This window comes from Denticeps clupeoides, chromosome 5 (genome assembly GCF_900700375.1).
Source record: "Denticeps clupeoides chromosome 5, fDenClu1.1, whole genome shotgun sequence".
NCBI classification, from domain to species: domain Eukaryota; kingdom Metazoa; phylum Chordata; class Actinopteri; order Clupeiformes; family Denticipitidae; genus Denticeps; species Denticeps clupeoides.
In genome coordinates, this window is record NC_041711.1 from 5,974,710 (window position 1) to 5,993,217 (window position 18,508).

Genomic DNA, 18,508 nt, shown 5'->3' on the forward strand with positions numbered 1-18,508 from the left:
ACGAATAGTGAGGCCATAGCAAGAATGCACAGGCCTTGCCATCCCCAACTAGAAAGAGATCTGCCAGCTGAGCAAGAATGAAATAACAGGGCAGAAGAAGGGGTCAGTGTACCTCTTAAACAGGAATTATGAGCAAATGTGTCCACTTTAGGAACTGTCTTTTGTTAGCAGCTTCTCCTTTTTTTTATGAATGAGCATGTTAGCATACCTCGAGCATGAGCAGTTAACTGCATACATTACTTTGGCCAAATAACTTTTAACTTGTTCCTCAGTACCAACAGTAAGGTCCCCTGGAGTTCCGTGATACGTCTGCTGCGCGGTTGGCAAAAGCCATGTCTTCATTTATCGTTTAAAAGGGTGACCTCACCACTACCTCAACCACCAGTTCACAAACGGCCAGTTTTAGACTGAATGTAATCAGCCAACACAGTGAACCTGGCCTAGGAGGCCAGTCCCCTGTCGTAATTACAATAGGGCCTTAATGAATGTTTAGTGCAAGCAGTGAAGGCTAATTAGCAGAGTATGTTAAATGCATCATGTCCCGAACTGAAGAAGACATAGCTGATCTCTAAAGGTCTGGAACTCGGCTTCCCCACTAACCAAACACAGTTAGGTTGAACACTCCATGAGACACTAGTCAAAAATCTATTTAGAAATGTCTGGGTTTAGCTACAATGCCACAGAATCTGTTCAAGGAGAATACTCTCAAATGATGGAAAGAAGGGGATTTCTCCTTCTTTTGGCATTTGGCTCATCTTTCCTGCTGTCCACTTTCTCAAAATACTTCTGCTCGAAATCTCTCATCTCACTTCACAAAGGAATGTGGGGTAAAGGATAATTACACAGGGAAGCCAACAAAACAGCCCTGCTCATTTTCTGCTGAATTACAGATGATGAATGTGTCCGTCAAAATATCAGCGTAATCAGTGAAGTACCAGCACGAGCCAATTGGTGTTGAATCAGAAAAAAAGGCCTGCTGTTTTACCCAATGGTTAACTATTTCACTTCATTACTTTCTTCCACTGTTATGAGAACATTTCTTAAGCTGAAAGACCCTGCACTGATTTTCTCTACCACTGTTTGTCTTAGCCAGCCCTGGCAACAGGAAACTCATTTCAGCTCCAGATCTGGACTAGGCGAGCACAGAGTAGTAAAGGAAATAATTGCTTGTAAATGAAAAATGGTTCTTATGCACACTGGACCCGGGCCAGGGCTGAGAACTGGGGATTGGAGGTGCAAGCGCAGCCAAGATGTTAGATGGGGGTGTCTGGAATTTCACACTCACGTACACACATGCACAGATGATGATGGCGAAGAAATCATTAAAGACCTCTGCTCTCCATCAAACTGCTCTAGCTTCGGTGACTTACTCTCAGTGTTTTTTCCATGGGCCTTCAGTATGCTAGCACATTCCCATATTGCCTGCAGCCTTGGGGTCACAGAAAACCATCACAACTGATAAGGCTAGAAACTGATGGTTCTTAATATCTTTACTGAATCCATGAGAAATGGTTCATGCCATTCATACTTTCAGTTCTGTATTCACTAAAGAACATCTTAAATTAATTGTACCACTCATAAATCCCAGGTTAATTTAATGAATGATACTGTCTAAGACAATCCCTTATCTGATTGCTGAAAGCACATCAGTTCCACCTAGTGGATGACAGAAAAAAAAAGACTGAGACATTGTTTTTCATAATAAGAATTTATTGATTCCCGATGTCTGTACATTGTATGATAACAGGAGCACCAGTTACTAAATCTTAACAGCCTGGTTAATGAAATGGAAATACTTCACCATTATGTTGCAGACACTTCAATATGATACGTTTTTAAAAGGCACTTTCAATACTGATGAACGGTTACAATGCTATTACATGAGAAAGTGCTTCATTACTTCACTTTGTTGGCTTTACAGGGGACCACACAGAAGTATTCATATGCTGAATGTTGAAGAAATCCCCAAAAACAATGCCTTTCATTGTCATAATGAATATTATTTACAATACCACAGCCATATAAAAAAGTTCTCTATTTTTAAAGACACATTATGCAACTTTTCCATTGCCAATATACATAGTGAAAAAGGTTTAATTTTCCTGCAAACGTTAGCACAGTTGCAATAAAATCACTTACATAACCAAACCGCTACATTGAATAAATTCTAAATATGAGAATGAATTATATTCTTAATAAACTGACACTTTCAATGACCCCAATGTTTATATATGTCAGAGGAATAGTACAATCTGCTGAAGGTTGAGATTGTAACCATTTTCGAAAAAAATCCCACTTGTGTGTATATTGAATGACAACTCAGCAGTTGAAAAAAGAAAAAAAAAAAAAAAAAGCGCCACAAGAGCGGTTGTGGATACGAGGAGAAATTGTTGAGTAAACAAGGTAATTTTTGACTATTTTACAATTGCCAAAACTGCTACAAGGTCATCCCAAAGTGCAGCCGCTGAATTCAAACAGCACTTTTCCCCTTCAGTCTGGACTGAACTCCCACAGAGAAAAATGCTAAATAAATCCACTCAAAAGGCCGCATTTTGAAAGAGGTGCACCAAAAGTTTAATAGAACTTTAACAGAACAAACATATTACAATTTAGTATTCTTACTGAACCGCTAAGAGACAGTTCATATAATATCAACAATACTTATAAAAAGATGGCCTTCATAAAAATGTATAACACAAGAAATGATTATCCAATGCTGAAATATAGAGTTAAGTATATTTTTTCAATCATTCTATAAAAGAAACAGACATAAGCAATTAGAATAACGGATATTGTTTTTATTATTTTAAATAAATTATCAATTATTCTGTGCTTAACATCATGTAAGGTGATTTTAGTTGAAATGTAGTTGTACTAAAAAAAATCTTTTAATAATAATTATTAAAATTTAAAAGAAAATTCCACACACATGGCCACATTCATATATATGAGGCTGCTAGCAATGTGAAGATGAACATTATGAAGGTACAGGGGGCCTTTAATCAGTTTTAGACAGGTGAAGGTGAAAAGCCAGGAGCACTTTGATGCTGTCGGGCCTGATATGGGCAGCTCTTCTCTCAACGAAGCACACAACCTGCCTTCATCTTAGCACTCAAGTCACACAGAGCAGGGTACTTTGGATGGGTGTGTCACAGCAGCCTTATCTCATACACACATATGCACACACACAGACAGCATCTATGGGGCTCAGGAAAAGAGAGCAACAAATGAGAGTAAGAGTAGAGGAAAACAGCCCCAGACTCAGAGTTCAGCAGGGTGAAACTTGGTTTGTCCCTCGGGGGTCCATGTGAGAGGAAAGGGCTAAAAGTTTATGCTTCGAACATGATAAAATTATAAAGATGCACTTTTAAAATGTTGCGAGCATAAGAGACGTATTACTTGTAGGCAGAAAGTAAGGTAGTTTAGTGTTACAGCAGCAATTACGTGCATATTAGTGGTGTACCATGGCTGGCACCAAAAAGGATCCAGCAGTTTTACAGTAATTTAACTGTCCAAGTAATCGCAGCAGTTTGAGCCTGAATAAAAATAAATAAATAAAAAAAATTGATAAAGAAAAAAATCCAATACATTTCAAAAAGAAAATTGTTCATTAAAACATAAAATTCCTACAAAAACTTAAACAAGTTTAGTTTCCTTATTTTTTCCATGTTGGCAGAGACTACTGACAAGGAGTCAAAATCCTACACACACACACACACACACACTCAGTTGAAGTCACGGTTGGGGAGTAGCATGGGGCCAACAAGAGTCCAGAGGTAGAGAGCCAGACCCAGCCAGCTGGAGCAGATCTTCACCCAGACGGCAGGCATGCTGCTCTGCATGACGTGAGTACTGGTATCAGGCCTGCGAGTGAGAGGAAATAAGGAAGAGGAAACAATGAGCACATGAGGAAGAACAATAAATCACCTAGGACCATGAAACCAAGATAGGCAAATAGACCTCCTCACCTGTACCAGTTGGTCAGGGTCATCATGATATAAAGGGAGGCCAGGCAGAGGTGAAAGTGGAAGAAGGAGTAGTTGTAGGTCACACCCTCCTCCTCATTATCCACAGCCCTCCGCACACCGTCCTCTGCAATAGTCGCCTCGACTCCTGAGCCCTGCCCTTCCTCGGTCTGCATCAGTTTATTCACTTGTGCATTACTAGAAGAGCGGATACTGCGCGCGCACACACACACACACACACAAAAAGACAATGGAACAACATTTTAGCATTTTAGATAATTTTGTCTGTTCCTTAAGTGCAGCATCTGTGATACGAACTGGGGCTAATCGCAGCGATGGGCTTGTTACCTAGTGTAAATTCAAATGCATTGATCAGCATTGACCAAACATACTAGCTCTCTGACAGCTCTCAAATATACTATTTCCTCATACTAGATATTTCGGTCAATAAATCACATAAGCAAACAATTAAAAATTAGTATTCTTTTATCCATATATGTAAATCCCAAGAATGCCTTTGACCATAGACCAACAAACGAGTAGTGCTGTCCTGAAAATAGTGCGTGTGTGTGTACTACCTGGCATAGAGTGTGCAGAAAAGGAAGATGACCAGTCCCACGATGCCCTGAGCATCCCACCACTGCACCTGCCCAGGTGAATTGGGGTCAGCAGACACTGTCAGATTACTGTTTGATACCAGGTCCAGTAAACTGGGGTTACATTCACGATCTGGAGGTCACACATAGGGTCAAATGAGAAAAATAAATAAAAAGCTACTTCTCTAATTAATCACCATCACCTCATCAACTAAGCTGTATGCTGTGTCTGTGTGTGTTTATATATATTCAATATATTGGATTCACTATAACATAGACTATTTAGGGAAGGAAGGCAAAAAAAGTGGAGTAGCAGATTACACAATGTAAACTAGTCACAATGCTACATAATAATTATGAATATCTAATTACATTTGTTGCACAGGTCCAGACTATATGCACATGTGTGAAGCCACAGGCACAAATGTTGCTGTTTTTGAAAATTGTGTTTTGGACACATTATTAATGTTGAAATAAATAAACCTTCATTAACATATACATCTACACAAGATTAAGGAGACTGCTGTAACTGCATTTATAAGCTTATTTTTAAAACTCTAAATAAAGTGGCATAGTCCTGTAATTGTTATTATAGCTATCATGGAAAGTGCCACTGAACAAAGTACAGTCCCCACACACTGCTCCCCGTGCACCCACTGCTCACCAAGGATGATTGGTTAAAAGCAGAGGACACTATTGTTTGATACTAGGTCCAGTAGACTGGGGTTACAGTCACGATCTGGAAGTCACACATAGGGTCACCATGTGTTGTCCAGCAGTGTTTCACAATGACAATCACTTCACTTTCACGAACACTGCATGTATAGAGTTTCACTAACGCCAAATGTATAGTGGAAAATCAATACGAATGGCTAATCCACTATATAGTGAATGAGTAGACAATTCTAGCATGAAGGGTGAAAATCAGATAGTATACAACAACTGGGAACTGTACTAAGGATAAAACAAGGTACCTACAAACAAGAGTAGATTTAAACTTACCAAACTAGCAAAAGAAGGAAAAAAAATGGAAAAAACAAAAATCAAAATATATTTAACAAAATATATATTGAGCTGAAATTTACTGTAAACTCACTGGGGTTGTTGGTCATGGCCGACCAGGTGACGTACATGGTGTAGAGAGTGATAAGGGAGGACTGTAGGAGCCCGGACTGTGGAGCGGTTTCCTGTTAAGGACAAAGAGAAACAATACAGCAATCACCGCAACCACCAAACATACTTAATTATAATTCCATACAACAATTGTGTATACAGTATGGACTCCTTAAGTGCTTAAACACCAACCTGTACTTTAGGCAGAATGGAGATAATAGAGATGATGACGCAGAAAATGAGGTTGAGGCTGATGAAGGCTTTGTGCTCAGCACAGTCATCAGGACGGGTGTAATATACGTAGAACAGCACCACAGCAGTGAAGGCCAGGGCATAATGAATGATGGTGAACAAGAGCAACCCTATAACAGACAATCAGACTCATATAATTTGATTTTGAGTACAAACTAAAACTTGTGTGATTGGAGAACCACAATCATTATTTTTTGTTTCCATTAAAAATTAGGACATTAGTAAAAATATTTTTGAGCACAGCCAAACTAGTGTGAAAGTAATCTTTTGGAGCTTTAGGAAATATTTGATGCAGTGAACATACCTGCGTACCAACACTTGCTGTTACCCTCCTCAGAATTACCAACCCAGATCTCGTTCCAGGAGTGGGCAAAGTCAATCAGGAGGATTAACTGGATGAGGATGAACATGAAGGAGCCCACAATGCCGAAATAGAACCACACTGGGATAGAACAGAGGAAAACACTACACATTATTCCTTAAAAAGGAAAAAACAGATCTTGGAAAAAAAGTCCTTAAATGTCACTTTTGTTTTGATGACAGAAGGCTCTCAACTCAACAGCTCTGGTGTAAGCTTTAACCAAGCACTCTAAAATTAATCATGTAGGTCTAGTTGCTGCTAATAACCCATTCTTGCAGAAGGAAGCAGCACAACAGATGTACACACAACAAAGAAGAGCCTGAAGGCTGTGTCTGTAGACTGAGCAGTTTCTGAAACAGATTAAATAGGCATATTCGCTCTGACTGACATACTGCCGTTGCATCATATGGAAGCCATTCTTCAGGCACGGACCATGTGTTCAATGCTGGGCACAGAAAAAAAAAAAACTCACTGCACTGCAATTGTTGTGCATATCCATAGCCTGTTTACCCACCCAGCACTTTCTGTTGCTGTGCTTTTATTTGTAAAATACTAGTTTGATGAGTAGCAGAGCCAATGAGGATGGTTTTATGAACACTCATTCTGGGCATGTCAGCTGACATCACAAAAGTTCTCTTTGTTGTAGTGACCCCATGACCACATCTGCTGGAATAAGCAGGAAATCAACTAAAATAAAAGGCATAATTGTACATCAATGGGTACCCATAAATAGATACAAAAAAAGAAGAAACATGATATTTAATTATGTACTGACAGGCACAGGAATAAATTTTCCAGAATTCGAGGGAATAGCATGAGTGGTCAATAAACAGCTAGATTCAATATTTCTGAAATCTCCAAGCTCTGGGACATTTCAGAAATCGTATTGAGTGAAATTCAATAGATACATAAGTGCCCAGAAAAGCACACCGCTTGTTTTATAAGATAGCTCACTACGCTCTTCTCCGTCGGTTTCAATATGAAGGGCTGAATACCAAATGAGTTCACAAAAAAAAAATTACACAGAGCTCTGTTCTTCCAGGGCTGTGCTCATATTATTGTGTTACGCAACAGCTCATATTAAATAATTTAACTAACATTTCAGATTTATTACTTCATCTCATTAGAGAAAACAAGCAGTAGACCACCCATAAAAACTCATTTAAGTCTCTCACTTTCTGGAATTTACTCTATGAAAAAGTATTTACATAACACTAACATCTATGGAGACTTATGTAATCTCATTGCAATCATGAACTATTTTCAGAGCAAAAAACAGTTTCTATTTCTTATCCATGCACACAGACCAAATGGTAGTGAAACACAGGAAATTTCATAAAAAAATTAGGGCTGCACGATTTGGGAAAAAAAAAAAAAAAAAAAGACATATTGCAATTATTGAGATCAATATTACGATATGGAACTTGCTTGTATGTCAATGAAAAGTCGAATACAAATTACTAATAATGAAATGTTTAATTTCAAAGTGAAACATATAAACTACTTATAACAACTTGAAATGCCCAGTGCTTTCAAAATACAATATTCTACAAAATTAAATAATCACAAAAAACTCTGTACATTACTGTCGAACAACAAACCCTGGTAAGGCTAAACAACTATTTTGATTATATTTGGCCATTATAAAATCCCGTATTATAGTTCTTACGTTTAACCAAAACGTTGTTTGGAGGCTGACTTGAACACAAGAATGCATAGCTTCGCTAGCTTAGCCTAGCTTAGCTAAGGTAATGGCCAAATATATTCAAAACAATTGTCCAGCCTTACCTGGACAATTCCCCTGGATCTGGTTTGGAGTGTACAGCGGTTTGTACAGCCCCAAGCAGCACAAGAGTGAGGCATTTTTATGCACTTCTCTCCACAGACATGTATATGCTTCACGCCACAGCAGAGCCTATCGCAATATGGCGGCGACGTTGACGTACGATGGAGCTCGTCATGCGGCGTCTACCCATATGTCTATGTGAGTCACGAATCTGAGGTCTCCATTGACCCGAATCGAAAGTCATGTGACCAAACACGTCACATTCGACTGAAGTGAGACTTCAGTCAGCTTGCAGACTTGAGTGATATGTTGCCGATTCAATCCATGTACTAATCATTTAAATCGAAGCTTTTCGCGTTCAGGTAATCGCACAGACTGACATCGCGATTATGATTGCGATTAGACTAATCGTGCAGCACTATTAAAAATTAATGCATTTATTAGCTTAGTACATCTCACTCACTCTGCCAGGACTGAGCACTTCCTCCCTCAGCCGATATCACACAAGGAACATTTTCCTTAAATATTAAGAAATGCATCACACTAACTTCACTCAACTTAGTACTACACATTCCACCACCAAGGGGACAAGACGGAGAAGACTCTAGATGAATGTCTTCCTTTTATCTTTAGCGATGGGGGGACCAGGCAAGCAGGGTGTAATGCGAGGTGTAATAAGGGCTGTGAGGTAGGATGGGGCTACTCCATGTTTGGCTTTGTAGGCCAGCATTAGTATTTTGAATCTAATGCATGCAGCTACTGGGAGCCAGTGGAGGGAAAGTAGCAGAGGGGTGGTGTGGGAGAATTTCAGAAGGTAGAAAGAGCATAGAAGAGAACTGTACAGAACTGAACAGAGCCTAGCTTGACTGGGCGAGAACCAGTTACCCTGTACATTTCTCTTCTTAAATATTTTGTTCTGTTCATATTTGGGATGCCCCGATCAGTATTTGATAAGTGTTTCGAATTTCAGTCAAACAATGATTCAAATATCAGATCAGGTATCGGTAACAGTGCGCCAATGAAAACAATCTGTTCAGAAAAATTGAAGGTTTTTCAAATGTTTTATACATGCAGACACATCCTGCACCTGCACTTTCCATTGTGTGTAACTGGATGTTTTACTAAATGATAGCTAACATGGCGACAATGTTGGGTGGTGGCAGCAGCCCTGCAAAGTACAACATGACCAACTTAATAAAGCACATCCAAAAGAATCATGCCAAAGAAACAAAACATAACCATGGACATTTCAAAGCAGTGCATTTACCAAAAAAAAAAAAAAAAAAAGATTTCCATTAACATAGCAAAGTAATCTCAGTATCCTATCCAGTAATTAACTACTAGTACTGGATCGGTACTCTGAATTGACTGATCCAAGCCTTATTAGAACTGAACTGGATAGGTGCATCCCTTGTTATTTATTATGTATATTATCATTTCTATTCAATTCTGTTGAGATCTTCACAAGCTATGTTACAGTGGTGGCCTAGCGGTTAAGGAAGCGGCCCCATAATCAGAAGGTTGCCGGTTCGAATTCTGGTTCTTTTGCGGTCAAGACAGGTTGGAGAAATAAAATGGCATACATTCGTATGGTATGTGCTGTCACTTACATATTCTGCCACAACCTGCCTGGCCTTGGTAAATTCTGGAAGGGGACTACTTAAAGGCAATTCATTCATCCACCTGCTTTCTCAAACCTGCTTGGAGTCTATCCCAGAAATACACAGATATTAAGCAAGAATAACATGACCAAGTACCAGTTTATGACCAGGTGAGCACAAAACACAAAACGTAGGGTTTAAGTTAACACACTCGCGTCATAAACCAGACAACCACAAAGTCCCAGGTTCAAACCCGGTGTCCCTGAGCACGAGTCACCAGAGGGACTGTCCCCTAAATGTAAAACTACTTCATACCAACTTGGTTTCACTGATAGCACGCACTCTTCTCTATTATTACTTTATAGAAAATAACAATACCTACCATTGTGAAAAGTTCCATCCGGAATAAAGAAGGCTCCCACAGTGATGCCTACTAACATCAGAAACTTGAAGAACCAGAACCTGTACGAATTAAAGGTTAATTCACATATGAAAAGTCCTTGTGATGGGCACTACACGTGATCTTTTTCAAAACGGATCTAGAATAAAATTAAAGACAGAAAATAAAGAACATGCATTTACAGGTTTTTACAATCAAACAATGAATTGATCAGGATCTGGATAACTTCAGGCATAGTTTCCTTCCAACACCTAATCCTTTTTACGGAAAGATGTTACGTCCGAGTCAATATGCATGCCAGACATTTCATGCATCAACAGCAACCATTTCTCCTGTTAATCTTGCCTCACACCTTACCCATTCTGGATGGAGGCGCGGGGGTCCTTGCTACTGCGCACCCTTATCATGAGGACTGAGAAGAAGAAGAAGAAGCAGGCCATGGCGAAACACATCCGGTACACAGACTTATAGCCCACTATGACATCGCAGTTCACCTGGTTCGCAATGCCAGGTATGGAGGTGCCTCCATGACAAAAGCCAGGGATCTAAAAGTAGAGACTGGTTATTAGTACAGGAACACAACGCAGACCTTCACAGCAGATATTACAGAATTTTTATTTTTATATTTATTTTTTTTATGCAATACAGCTAATTGCAGCATAGTGGTGGTGTGGGCATAACATTACAGAATGAATCCATTGTCTGCTCCTGCATGAATGGTGTGTAAACATTGAGCAGTGATGTAGTAGGGGACAATTTTATGATGTAAATCACACATAATGTAGAGTTAATGGTTATTTAGTATTTTTCTATCATACTTTTACTTTTACTTCACAAGGTCGAGACAGTGATATTTACAGTTTGGCACATATACAATGACATGCACAAAAGCAAGATATTCCAGTACCAACCAGTCAAGCACCTAGGGCTGTATACCTTGGAGAACCTGGCAATACTATACATACCTCGATACACAGGTCATGATTCAATACGTACCTTGATACAGAGCTGTCTCGATATGATTTGATACAATGTGACACGATTCGATACGATTCAATAAAAAAACATGGGCCAGAGCCAATTAGTTAATACTGAACACATTTACTCAACAAACAGAACTCAATTTATTGAAGACAAAAGTGCATTATAACAAAGTGCATTTTGCTTAAAATATTTGCAACTTTAAGTGCTCTGATTAATTGTACACAAATTGTATTAATCTGGAAATTACCACAAGTCAACATTTAACTTTCCAAGGGTACAGTCTGAGCTCACACAAGCACAAAATCTTCTTCTTATTATTCTTAACTTCTTATTAAATCTTCTTATAATTATTTTTTGTGACACCACGTACGGCCATGACATATTTCACTATGAAATCACTTAAATGCTATATCTTGCTTTAACATTTGGCACAACAAGAAATCTACCTCATAACAGGATGGACAAACCAGGTTTGTCCTCAAAAAGGCAAGTTGAACAAAAATCACTGCAGAAACAAAACAATAACCTTAGGATACTCTTGCTAGCTTTATCCTATGACTTAAGATTTTTGTTCAAAAACAGAAGTTGGTCAACATGCTTTGAGCTTAGTACACTTCTCTGTGCTGTTACGATATCGCCTGCCGTAGAGAAAACGCACTCCGAGGAGACACTAGTCCCTGGAATGCACAGGTACACTTTGGCAAGGCGTGACATTAGTGGATATTCATTCTGGTGCTCTTTCCACCAACTGAGTGGACTTCCCTCAGCAAGAGACAGGGCTGGTGCCTCCTTGTACCTTGACATCTCCTCTTCTGTCTGGGCCTGTGTGGTTCTGTGTCTCACCGCAGGACCTGCACTGTAAGTTGAACCAAGCAGATCAGCCAAACAGCACAAGTCCTTTTTCTTCTTGGGTGGTGGGCTGGCAGGAATGTCATCCTTGTCTTCCACATGATTGTCCTCCTCTCCTGGTATCACTTCAGCCTCTTCCTATTATGCAAAATACAGATTTTTTTTTTATCAATAAACCCATAGTTAATTCTATAAAGAGCATATTCAAAGACATATAATAGTTAGTTTGCCTCTTATTTAATGCGATCAACTGACAAACCTTTACAATATATTGTTTTGCTAATATAGTGCTTTACATGAAGTATATGTTTGAAACCATTTAGTTTTTTTAAGCTCTAACATACTATTATGAATTTGAAATTATGAACTCAATATTTCATTTTATTACACTTAGTGTATATATGTGTGTGTTTGTTTTTTAACCATGTAATGCTAATGTTAATGACACAGTGAAAGGGCTTACCTGGAATAGTTCTTGAATTCTTCGAGCTTCTGCAGTGATTCTCAAGTATATTTCCTCTCGTTCATAATCAGGAAGGAAGGGCAAAGCTTTGAATCTTGGATCGAGTGCTGAACATACATACATGGTCTCTTTCTGCTGATCCATGTACCTCTTGCTCAAATCTTGGCAAATAGCCGCTTTGATTTCTTTCACTATCTCACTATCTGCTCTGCTCTCTTGGAAATCCTGGATGAGCTGAGCATGAAGAGGGGCCACAACTGACAGTGTTGGAGAGCTTTCTTTCGACATTACAAGAGTAGCAATCTTCATGGGCTTCATTGCATCCACTATCTCCTCCGCAGATGTAATGTCCGACTCACATAGGGTGCAAACTTCTTTCTCGGTTTTCCTAAGCTCGTTGGACAGAAGAGCAGCGGAGAGAGCGGGTTGCTGCTCAAGAAAGCGCTCGAGCATATCATGCGCGCTATTCCAGCGCGTCACGACATCGGTCATCAGTTTATATTCAGGCAACTCGAGCAACTTCTGCTTCTGTCGAAGTACGTGGCTGGCTGTGGTACTGCGCTTAAAAAAGGTGGATATCCGTCTAACACGTCCCAATAAACGAGCGACAGCAGGAAGCTTCAGTGCACGCTGCGAGGCCAGGTTTAAAGTGTGAGCGAAGCACCTGAAATGCAACATACCGACAAGCTCCGCTGCGACGCTCATATTTGCGGCGTTGTCAGTCACAATAGCTGGGTCTTTGGATACGAGGTCCCACTCCACCAGCGCCGCTTTCAGTAACTCTGCAATGTTTGACCCCGTATGGCTCTCGTGCATGGCTCGCGTTTGTAAAACGTGCGACATCAGTTCCCACTCCTCGTCAACGTAATGGCAATTGATTGTAACAAAAGCTTCCGTGGCTCGCGATGTCCACACGTCACAAGTCAGTGCCACTCGTGGGACAGAACTCAGGGCTGACTTAACATTGTCTTTGACTTTGTCATATATTCTCGGTACTGCTTTGTCGGTCATGTAGCTGCGGGTAGGGATCACGTTACGGGGATCTAACGTGTTGATCATAAAGCGAAAGCCTGTGTTCTCGACAACACTGTAGGGACATAAACCTTTGCAAATATAATGCGTCCAAACCGCTTTGATTTCCAAAAATGTGTCCAAACATCTGCCTTTAGGGACAACGGCGCTTCTAAAATCTTCGACATTTTCCATGAGTTTTTTTAAACTCGCGGGCGCCGCTGCGCCCCCTAAAGGCTGGGCGGAGTATCGATACTAAGGGCTAGAATATCGATACTGTATCTTTTTTTATTATATCGGTATGTATCTAAGAATCGATATTTTAAGCACACCCCTACAAGCACCCATATCTATTACTGAATACCCATCCCTAGCGCTGAAATGCAGACATTGTTCTGATAGAGCACACTAATGTTGTCAAAAAAATTTCAGAAATCAACCAGATAAAATGGGAAAACCAAAAGATGTGGAGCAGCCCATTTGCAACAAGTGCTTTAAAGTTGTCGCTATCAAAGTGAGCAGCAGGACAAACTTAGCAAAGCATTGAAGTATGGCAATGTTTTAAACTTACAGTAGACTGTAACTGGATCATGCTCAGAACAAAACTGAATATTTGCACAAGGCCTTTTTCTATTTATTTTTTATTGTACTGTTTGGTCCTTTGTTTTTGGTGGGGTTTATTTATTACAAATATTTGTTACTTATTAAATAAAAAATATTAAAATGATTTTTTTTCCTTTCTTGTATGGAGTGACAAGTACCATCCTTGGTGACACTGACACTGATGCAATTACTGGGCAAAGGCCCAGCAGTTCCACTAGTTGTTTTGGTCTAGCTAAATTGAAATGTCTCGTGTCCCTCAAGCTCTTTGTCCATGAAATATAATTAATACACCTTGTATTTGTAGTTACAAGCTATAAACCTGTTGCCATTCAGTGTCTTCAGTAGTGGTGAGTATTGGCAAGTATATCACGATACATGGGACAATTATATAATGACATATTGTGATACTGTACATATTGCGATGTTCTACAGTTCACTGAAAATGTAAAAACAGAGCTGATATAGAAGATGCTTTGTATGATCTATGTGGATCACACTACATTAGGGCTGAAACGATAAGTTGAATTAGTCACCAAAGTCCATCCATTATCGTATTACGCCCGCGGAGCTACGCAGTGCGGAGCTGTGCAGCTCCGGTATTATTGTTCTACACAGACTGTTTTAACTGACGCGCATTTCAAAGATTTAAGGAGGCATGATTTATTGGCAGACAATGAAGATGTGCGTAAAAGGCATAAAATGTCTGAAGTGTGGGATCGTATTTTTATGATTGCTAACTAACTTTAGCGTTTCTTAGAAATGTACATTATTTGTAATTATTTGTTATGAGTCGATAGTGACGAGGCATGAGATATCATGCCTTAATAAAATGGGAAAGGTTGGTGATATTAACGTCCTGTTTGTGGCACATTAGTATATGTGAGGGGGCAAACTTTTCAAGATGGGCCATAGTGGCCATTTTGAAGTCAGCCATCTTGGATCCAACTTCTGTTTTTTCAATAGGAAGAGAGTCATGTGACATCAAATTCATTGGTAATTTCACAAGAAAAACAATGGTGTGCTTGGTTTTAACGTAACTTTATTCTTTCAGGAGTTATTTACAAGTTTCTGACCACTTATAAAATGTGTTCAATGTTACCAACCATTCCCATTTTATTAAGGTGTATCCATATAAATGGCCCACCCTGTATAATACATTTTCTACAATCCTGTATCAACATATGTATCAAGCTTCCTCTGTATGATATACAGGAACGTCCAGTGAAAAGAGAACACACACCTTCTGCAACTGAGACTCCATGCCTGGCAGAATCATAATGATTGACACCAGAGTCCCAAGGAGCAGGAAGAAGGAGAAGACCAGGCGGGTGACAGTTGAGTTGTTGGAGGAAGGACAGCAGCCGCAGAGCAAGCATGGTGCTGAACCACAAAGGCAAGAAGCCTGGAGAGATAGAGAGCAGGGTCACATTCTACTATACTCAAAAGGGTGTGAGAGAAAATCAAGAATACAAAAAACATTGTTAACAGATCACACCGAAGTCGCATAAGGTCGGACTAATTTTATTAAGAGCTAACCCCAATTTGAACTCGGCTTTCTTACAGTCTCCAGCCAGAGAATAAGCAGGAAGACGTGCATTACGACAGCAATAAAGCCTGGTTTAATGAGGTGAACGGCAGGGTGTTTATGAGTCTGATGTCTATGGGACGGAGAAGGGTGAATCACACTATACACACTAAACATTCAAGTGCATAAAACCAGCATCTCCAGATAGTTCACGACTAAAATCAATATATAAATGAGGAGATTTTGACACGTTTTTCAGTGACAGCAGGTCATATTAGTCCCTGTGAAAGAATTGAAAAAGCTGTACTGCATTTCTGTACTGAACCAAATAACACTGCTGTGATACTGTCCCTGTAACTACTGGTTGTAAGTCGCTCTGGGCGTCTGATAAATGCTGTAAATGTGTGCTTGTGGTTTGCTTACGCAGCCACAGCACTTTTACAAATCAGGCTACTGCTGCGGTGAGGGGACGGTGTGAAAACGTTTATTTACAGCAACTATATTAGGTTTTACAAGCTGATGCAAATATAAGCATACGTACACAACTGGCCAAAGAGCACAACGCCATACACGCTCCCATCTTCGGAGATAACAATCCAACGACGTCTTCAGGTGGACACCTCTCCCAGCGACAGCGCGGATACCGGATGTAGCTGTATAGCGCGATGACGTCGTTTTTCACGTGATTACGTCTTGACGTCACCGCGACAGAAACCGTCTAAACTCCACCACGACATGAACGTAAAATCATCAGTTAAAGTCTCGTTATTGTTCGGAAGCCACAGTGTGATATTACGTCTAATAATAATAGTGGTAGCGCGGTGTTCCTGTACAGCAGCAGTCAGACAGGTTGTAATTCTAGCGCCACCTAGTGGTCATAGGTATGAGAGCTGAGAGCTACCGTGTTTACTACTTTTATGCAAATAGATTATAAAATAATCTTTATTTTTACAAATAAAAAAAACCCAAAACAAACATAAAAAAAACACGAAGTATTAAAATATTTGTGTATCTAACAAACGACCAATCATTTGCAAATAATCAATAAACAACCAAGCATGTGCAAATAATTAAATAATTGAAGGTATAGTTCAGCTTGCTTCTCTGTATATTTATGTTGCAAACAGGAATAATTAGAATTTTTAATAAACCTTGTTTACATTTACCACATGATCTAACCTTACTTATATTTTATTTCATTTCCTATATTTTTTGTAGCTTAGTCTATATATATAGACTTTTCTACATATTAATTTAGTTAATGTTAATTGCCTAAACATCTTTTTGTTCAACAGAGCAACCACACATGACATTTTCTTGATTTCTTCTGTTTTTATAGTGGACTAAATTTAACCCTGCATTTTTTTTTACAGTGCAGCTGCAGAAACTAGGCTTCAGATGTAACACAACACTTGCTTTGCATTGATGTTGCATCATTGCAATTTGCATGTAGGTAGGGAAATTTGCTTTGGAATAAATGCAACATTACAAACCCCAAATGTTAACTTCGGTGGAAATAAATTATACAATATTTAATGCTCAATGATTCCTTGAAAGAAAGGAGTCACGGGAGCTTTAATTGTTAATTCACACACAACACAGTCGTAAGGAGGCCAGTTTGTAATATTTTAATGTTAGAATGTAAGAACATTGCAACAAACAAGATTTATTCATATTCATAATGAATTCTTAGTATATTTTACTGCCTTTTCCAGTTCCTTATAACTAATATATATGGAAGGTGTTTGTGCATGAGGAATTGTGAGAGTTGGGAGGGAGGAGCGAGAAGTTCAACACCCACATTCTGCTTTTGCAGAACAGGTGTAAATCAACATACACTCGCTGGAGAGAATTGCAACTACAGGCAAAATCAAAGGGAAGGCAACAGAAGGTGGAGAACTGGGACAACACTCAGCTGTGGGGTGTGAAAGTGAAAATTGATTTTGGACTTTGGAGAGACCTGAGCGGAACAGCCCCCTGGAGCCCTGAGTCACAGTGAGTCATTCTAGTGTTCCTTTAGACTTTGAATCACAACCTGCACCTCTGAATTTTAGGGCTGTTAAATCGGAATACGGTTACCTATTTATAATTCTATCTTTAAACCTTTTGTCAGGCTGCACTGATACATTCTGCACATGCCATTCATAGTTATACGCAAAACACGGGTTGTGTACTCTAGAATCTAAACAACCTTAAATAAGATAGGATGGCCGGGACAGGTCCACGTTCGGACTACAGGGCTGCAGCCCCCGTCTATCTTGCATATTTATATATTACTCCGAGAGACCCCCCCCCCCCGCTGGTGGTTCCTTCTCCTTTGTGGTTGCCAAGTCTAATTGTCACAGGCGGCTTTTAACTTGCGTTTTTATCAAGCCACTACAGAACGCTTGACTTGCTAGTGTATACGTTATTTAGAATATACATTGCAAATGATTTACTCCACCCATTTTTTAACAGTATGTAAAAATGTGTATATGTATTTAGTAAAGCTTCGTGAATGGAGTTGAGCCTCTTATTCTGGAGAGCTGCGTGCTAGTTTGTAGCTGTTTGTTGTCCAATCTGGCAACCTCTCCCTCCTGCCCGATGCGCCTCCGCTCCGGTTCTCCAGAGCAGCATCAGCAGCATCGCAGCCTCCCCGTCAGGATGTCGTGAGCGCCGGGGATCATGCGCCCGTGGGATGAACCGTTACTCTAAAACATGGTCACGGTGGAGAACTAACAGGACACCAGGGGCTTGAGCCACGCGAGTTGACATTACTGCTGGTAGGTTGCATCTGTCATGTTGTTGCAGTATAAGAGAGCGTGATAAATAAAGTAGGTTTTACATTTACTATAATTAAAGCAAGTTAATTTATTTCTGACTTTTCAGTCATAATAATGACATAACAAGACAATATATAAGACTATAAGACTAGTCTACTTTGAAAGGAATAATTGTTCATTAATGGTATACTCTTGTGCTTTTGATAGGCCTTTTGACCATGAGAAGAAATTAACCGT

General features: G+C 39.6%; 2 protein-coding genes across 2 annotated transcripts; both read right to left on the bottom strand.

Moving 5' to 3' along the window:
• Positions 1 to 1,698: 1,698 nt before the first annotated feature.
• On the bottom strand, positions 1,699 to 16,159 carry serinc2l (serine incorporator 2, like). Its single transcript, XM_028981400.1, has 10 exons — positions 16,051 to 16,159; positions 15,225 to 15,386; positions 10,432 to 10,619; positions 10,057 to 10,136; positions 6,231 to 6,368; positions 5,867 to 6,036; positions 5,658 to 5,748; positions 4,544 to 4,694; positions 3,969 to 4,178; positions 1,699 to 3,864 (listed from the first exon to the last, which is right to left on the bottom strand). Exons 1-10 carry the CDS (start codon positions 16,087 to 16,089, stop codon positions 3,726 to 3,728), a joined length of 1,368 nt encoding a protein of 455 aa, XP_028837233.1. The 5' UTR covers positions 16,090 to 16,159; the 3' UTR covers positions 1,699 to 3,725.
• Positions 10,660 to 14,783, bottom strand: LOC114790951 (zinc finger BED domain-containing protein 1-like). The gene is made up of 2 exons (XM_028981399.1): positions 12,371 to 14,783; positions 10,660 to 12,045 (listed from the first exon to the last, which is right to left on the bottom strand). Exons 1-2 carry the CDS (start codon positions 13,574 to 13,576, stop codon positions 11,611 to 11,613), a joined length of 1,641 nt encoding a protein of 546 aa, XP_028837232.1. The 5' UTR covers positions 13,577 to 14,783; the 3' UTR covers positions 10,660 to 11,610.
• Positions 16,160 to 18,508: the final 2,349 nt, after the last annotated feature.

Coding starts and splice junctions, on each gene's coding strand:
- LOC114790951 (XM_028981399.1), bottom strand. CDS start 13,576: ATGGAAAATGTCGAAGATTTTAGAAGCGCCGTTGTCCCTAAAGGCAGA. Junction 12,046..12,370: donor GAATTCAAGAACTATTCCAG/GTAAGCCCTTTC, acceptor TTTGCATAATAG/GAAGAGGCTGAAGTGATACC.
- serinc2l (XM_028981400.1), bottom strand. CDS start 16,089: ATGGGAGCGTGTATGGCGTTGTGCTCTTTGGCCAGTTGT. Junction 10,137..10,431: donor CGCGCCTCCATCCAGAATGG/GTAAGGTGTGAG, acceptor TAATTCGTACAG/GTTCTGGTTCTTCAAGTTTC. Junction 6,369..10,056: donor GGATGGAACTTTTCACAATG/GTAGGTATTGTT, acceptor GTTCTATCCCAG/TGTGGTTCTATTTCGGCATT.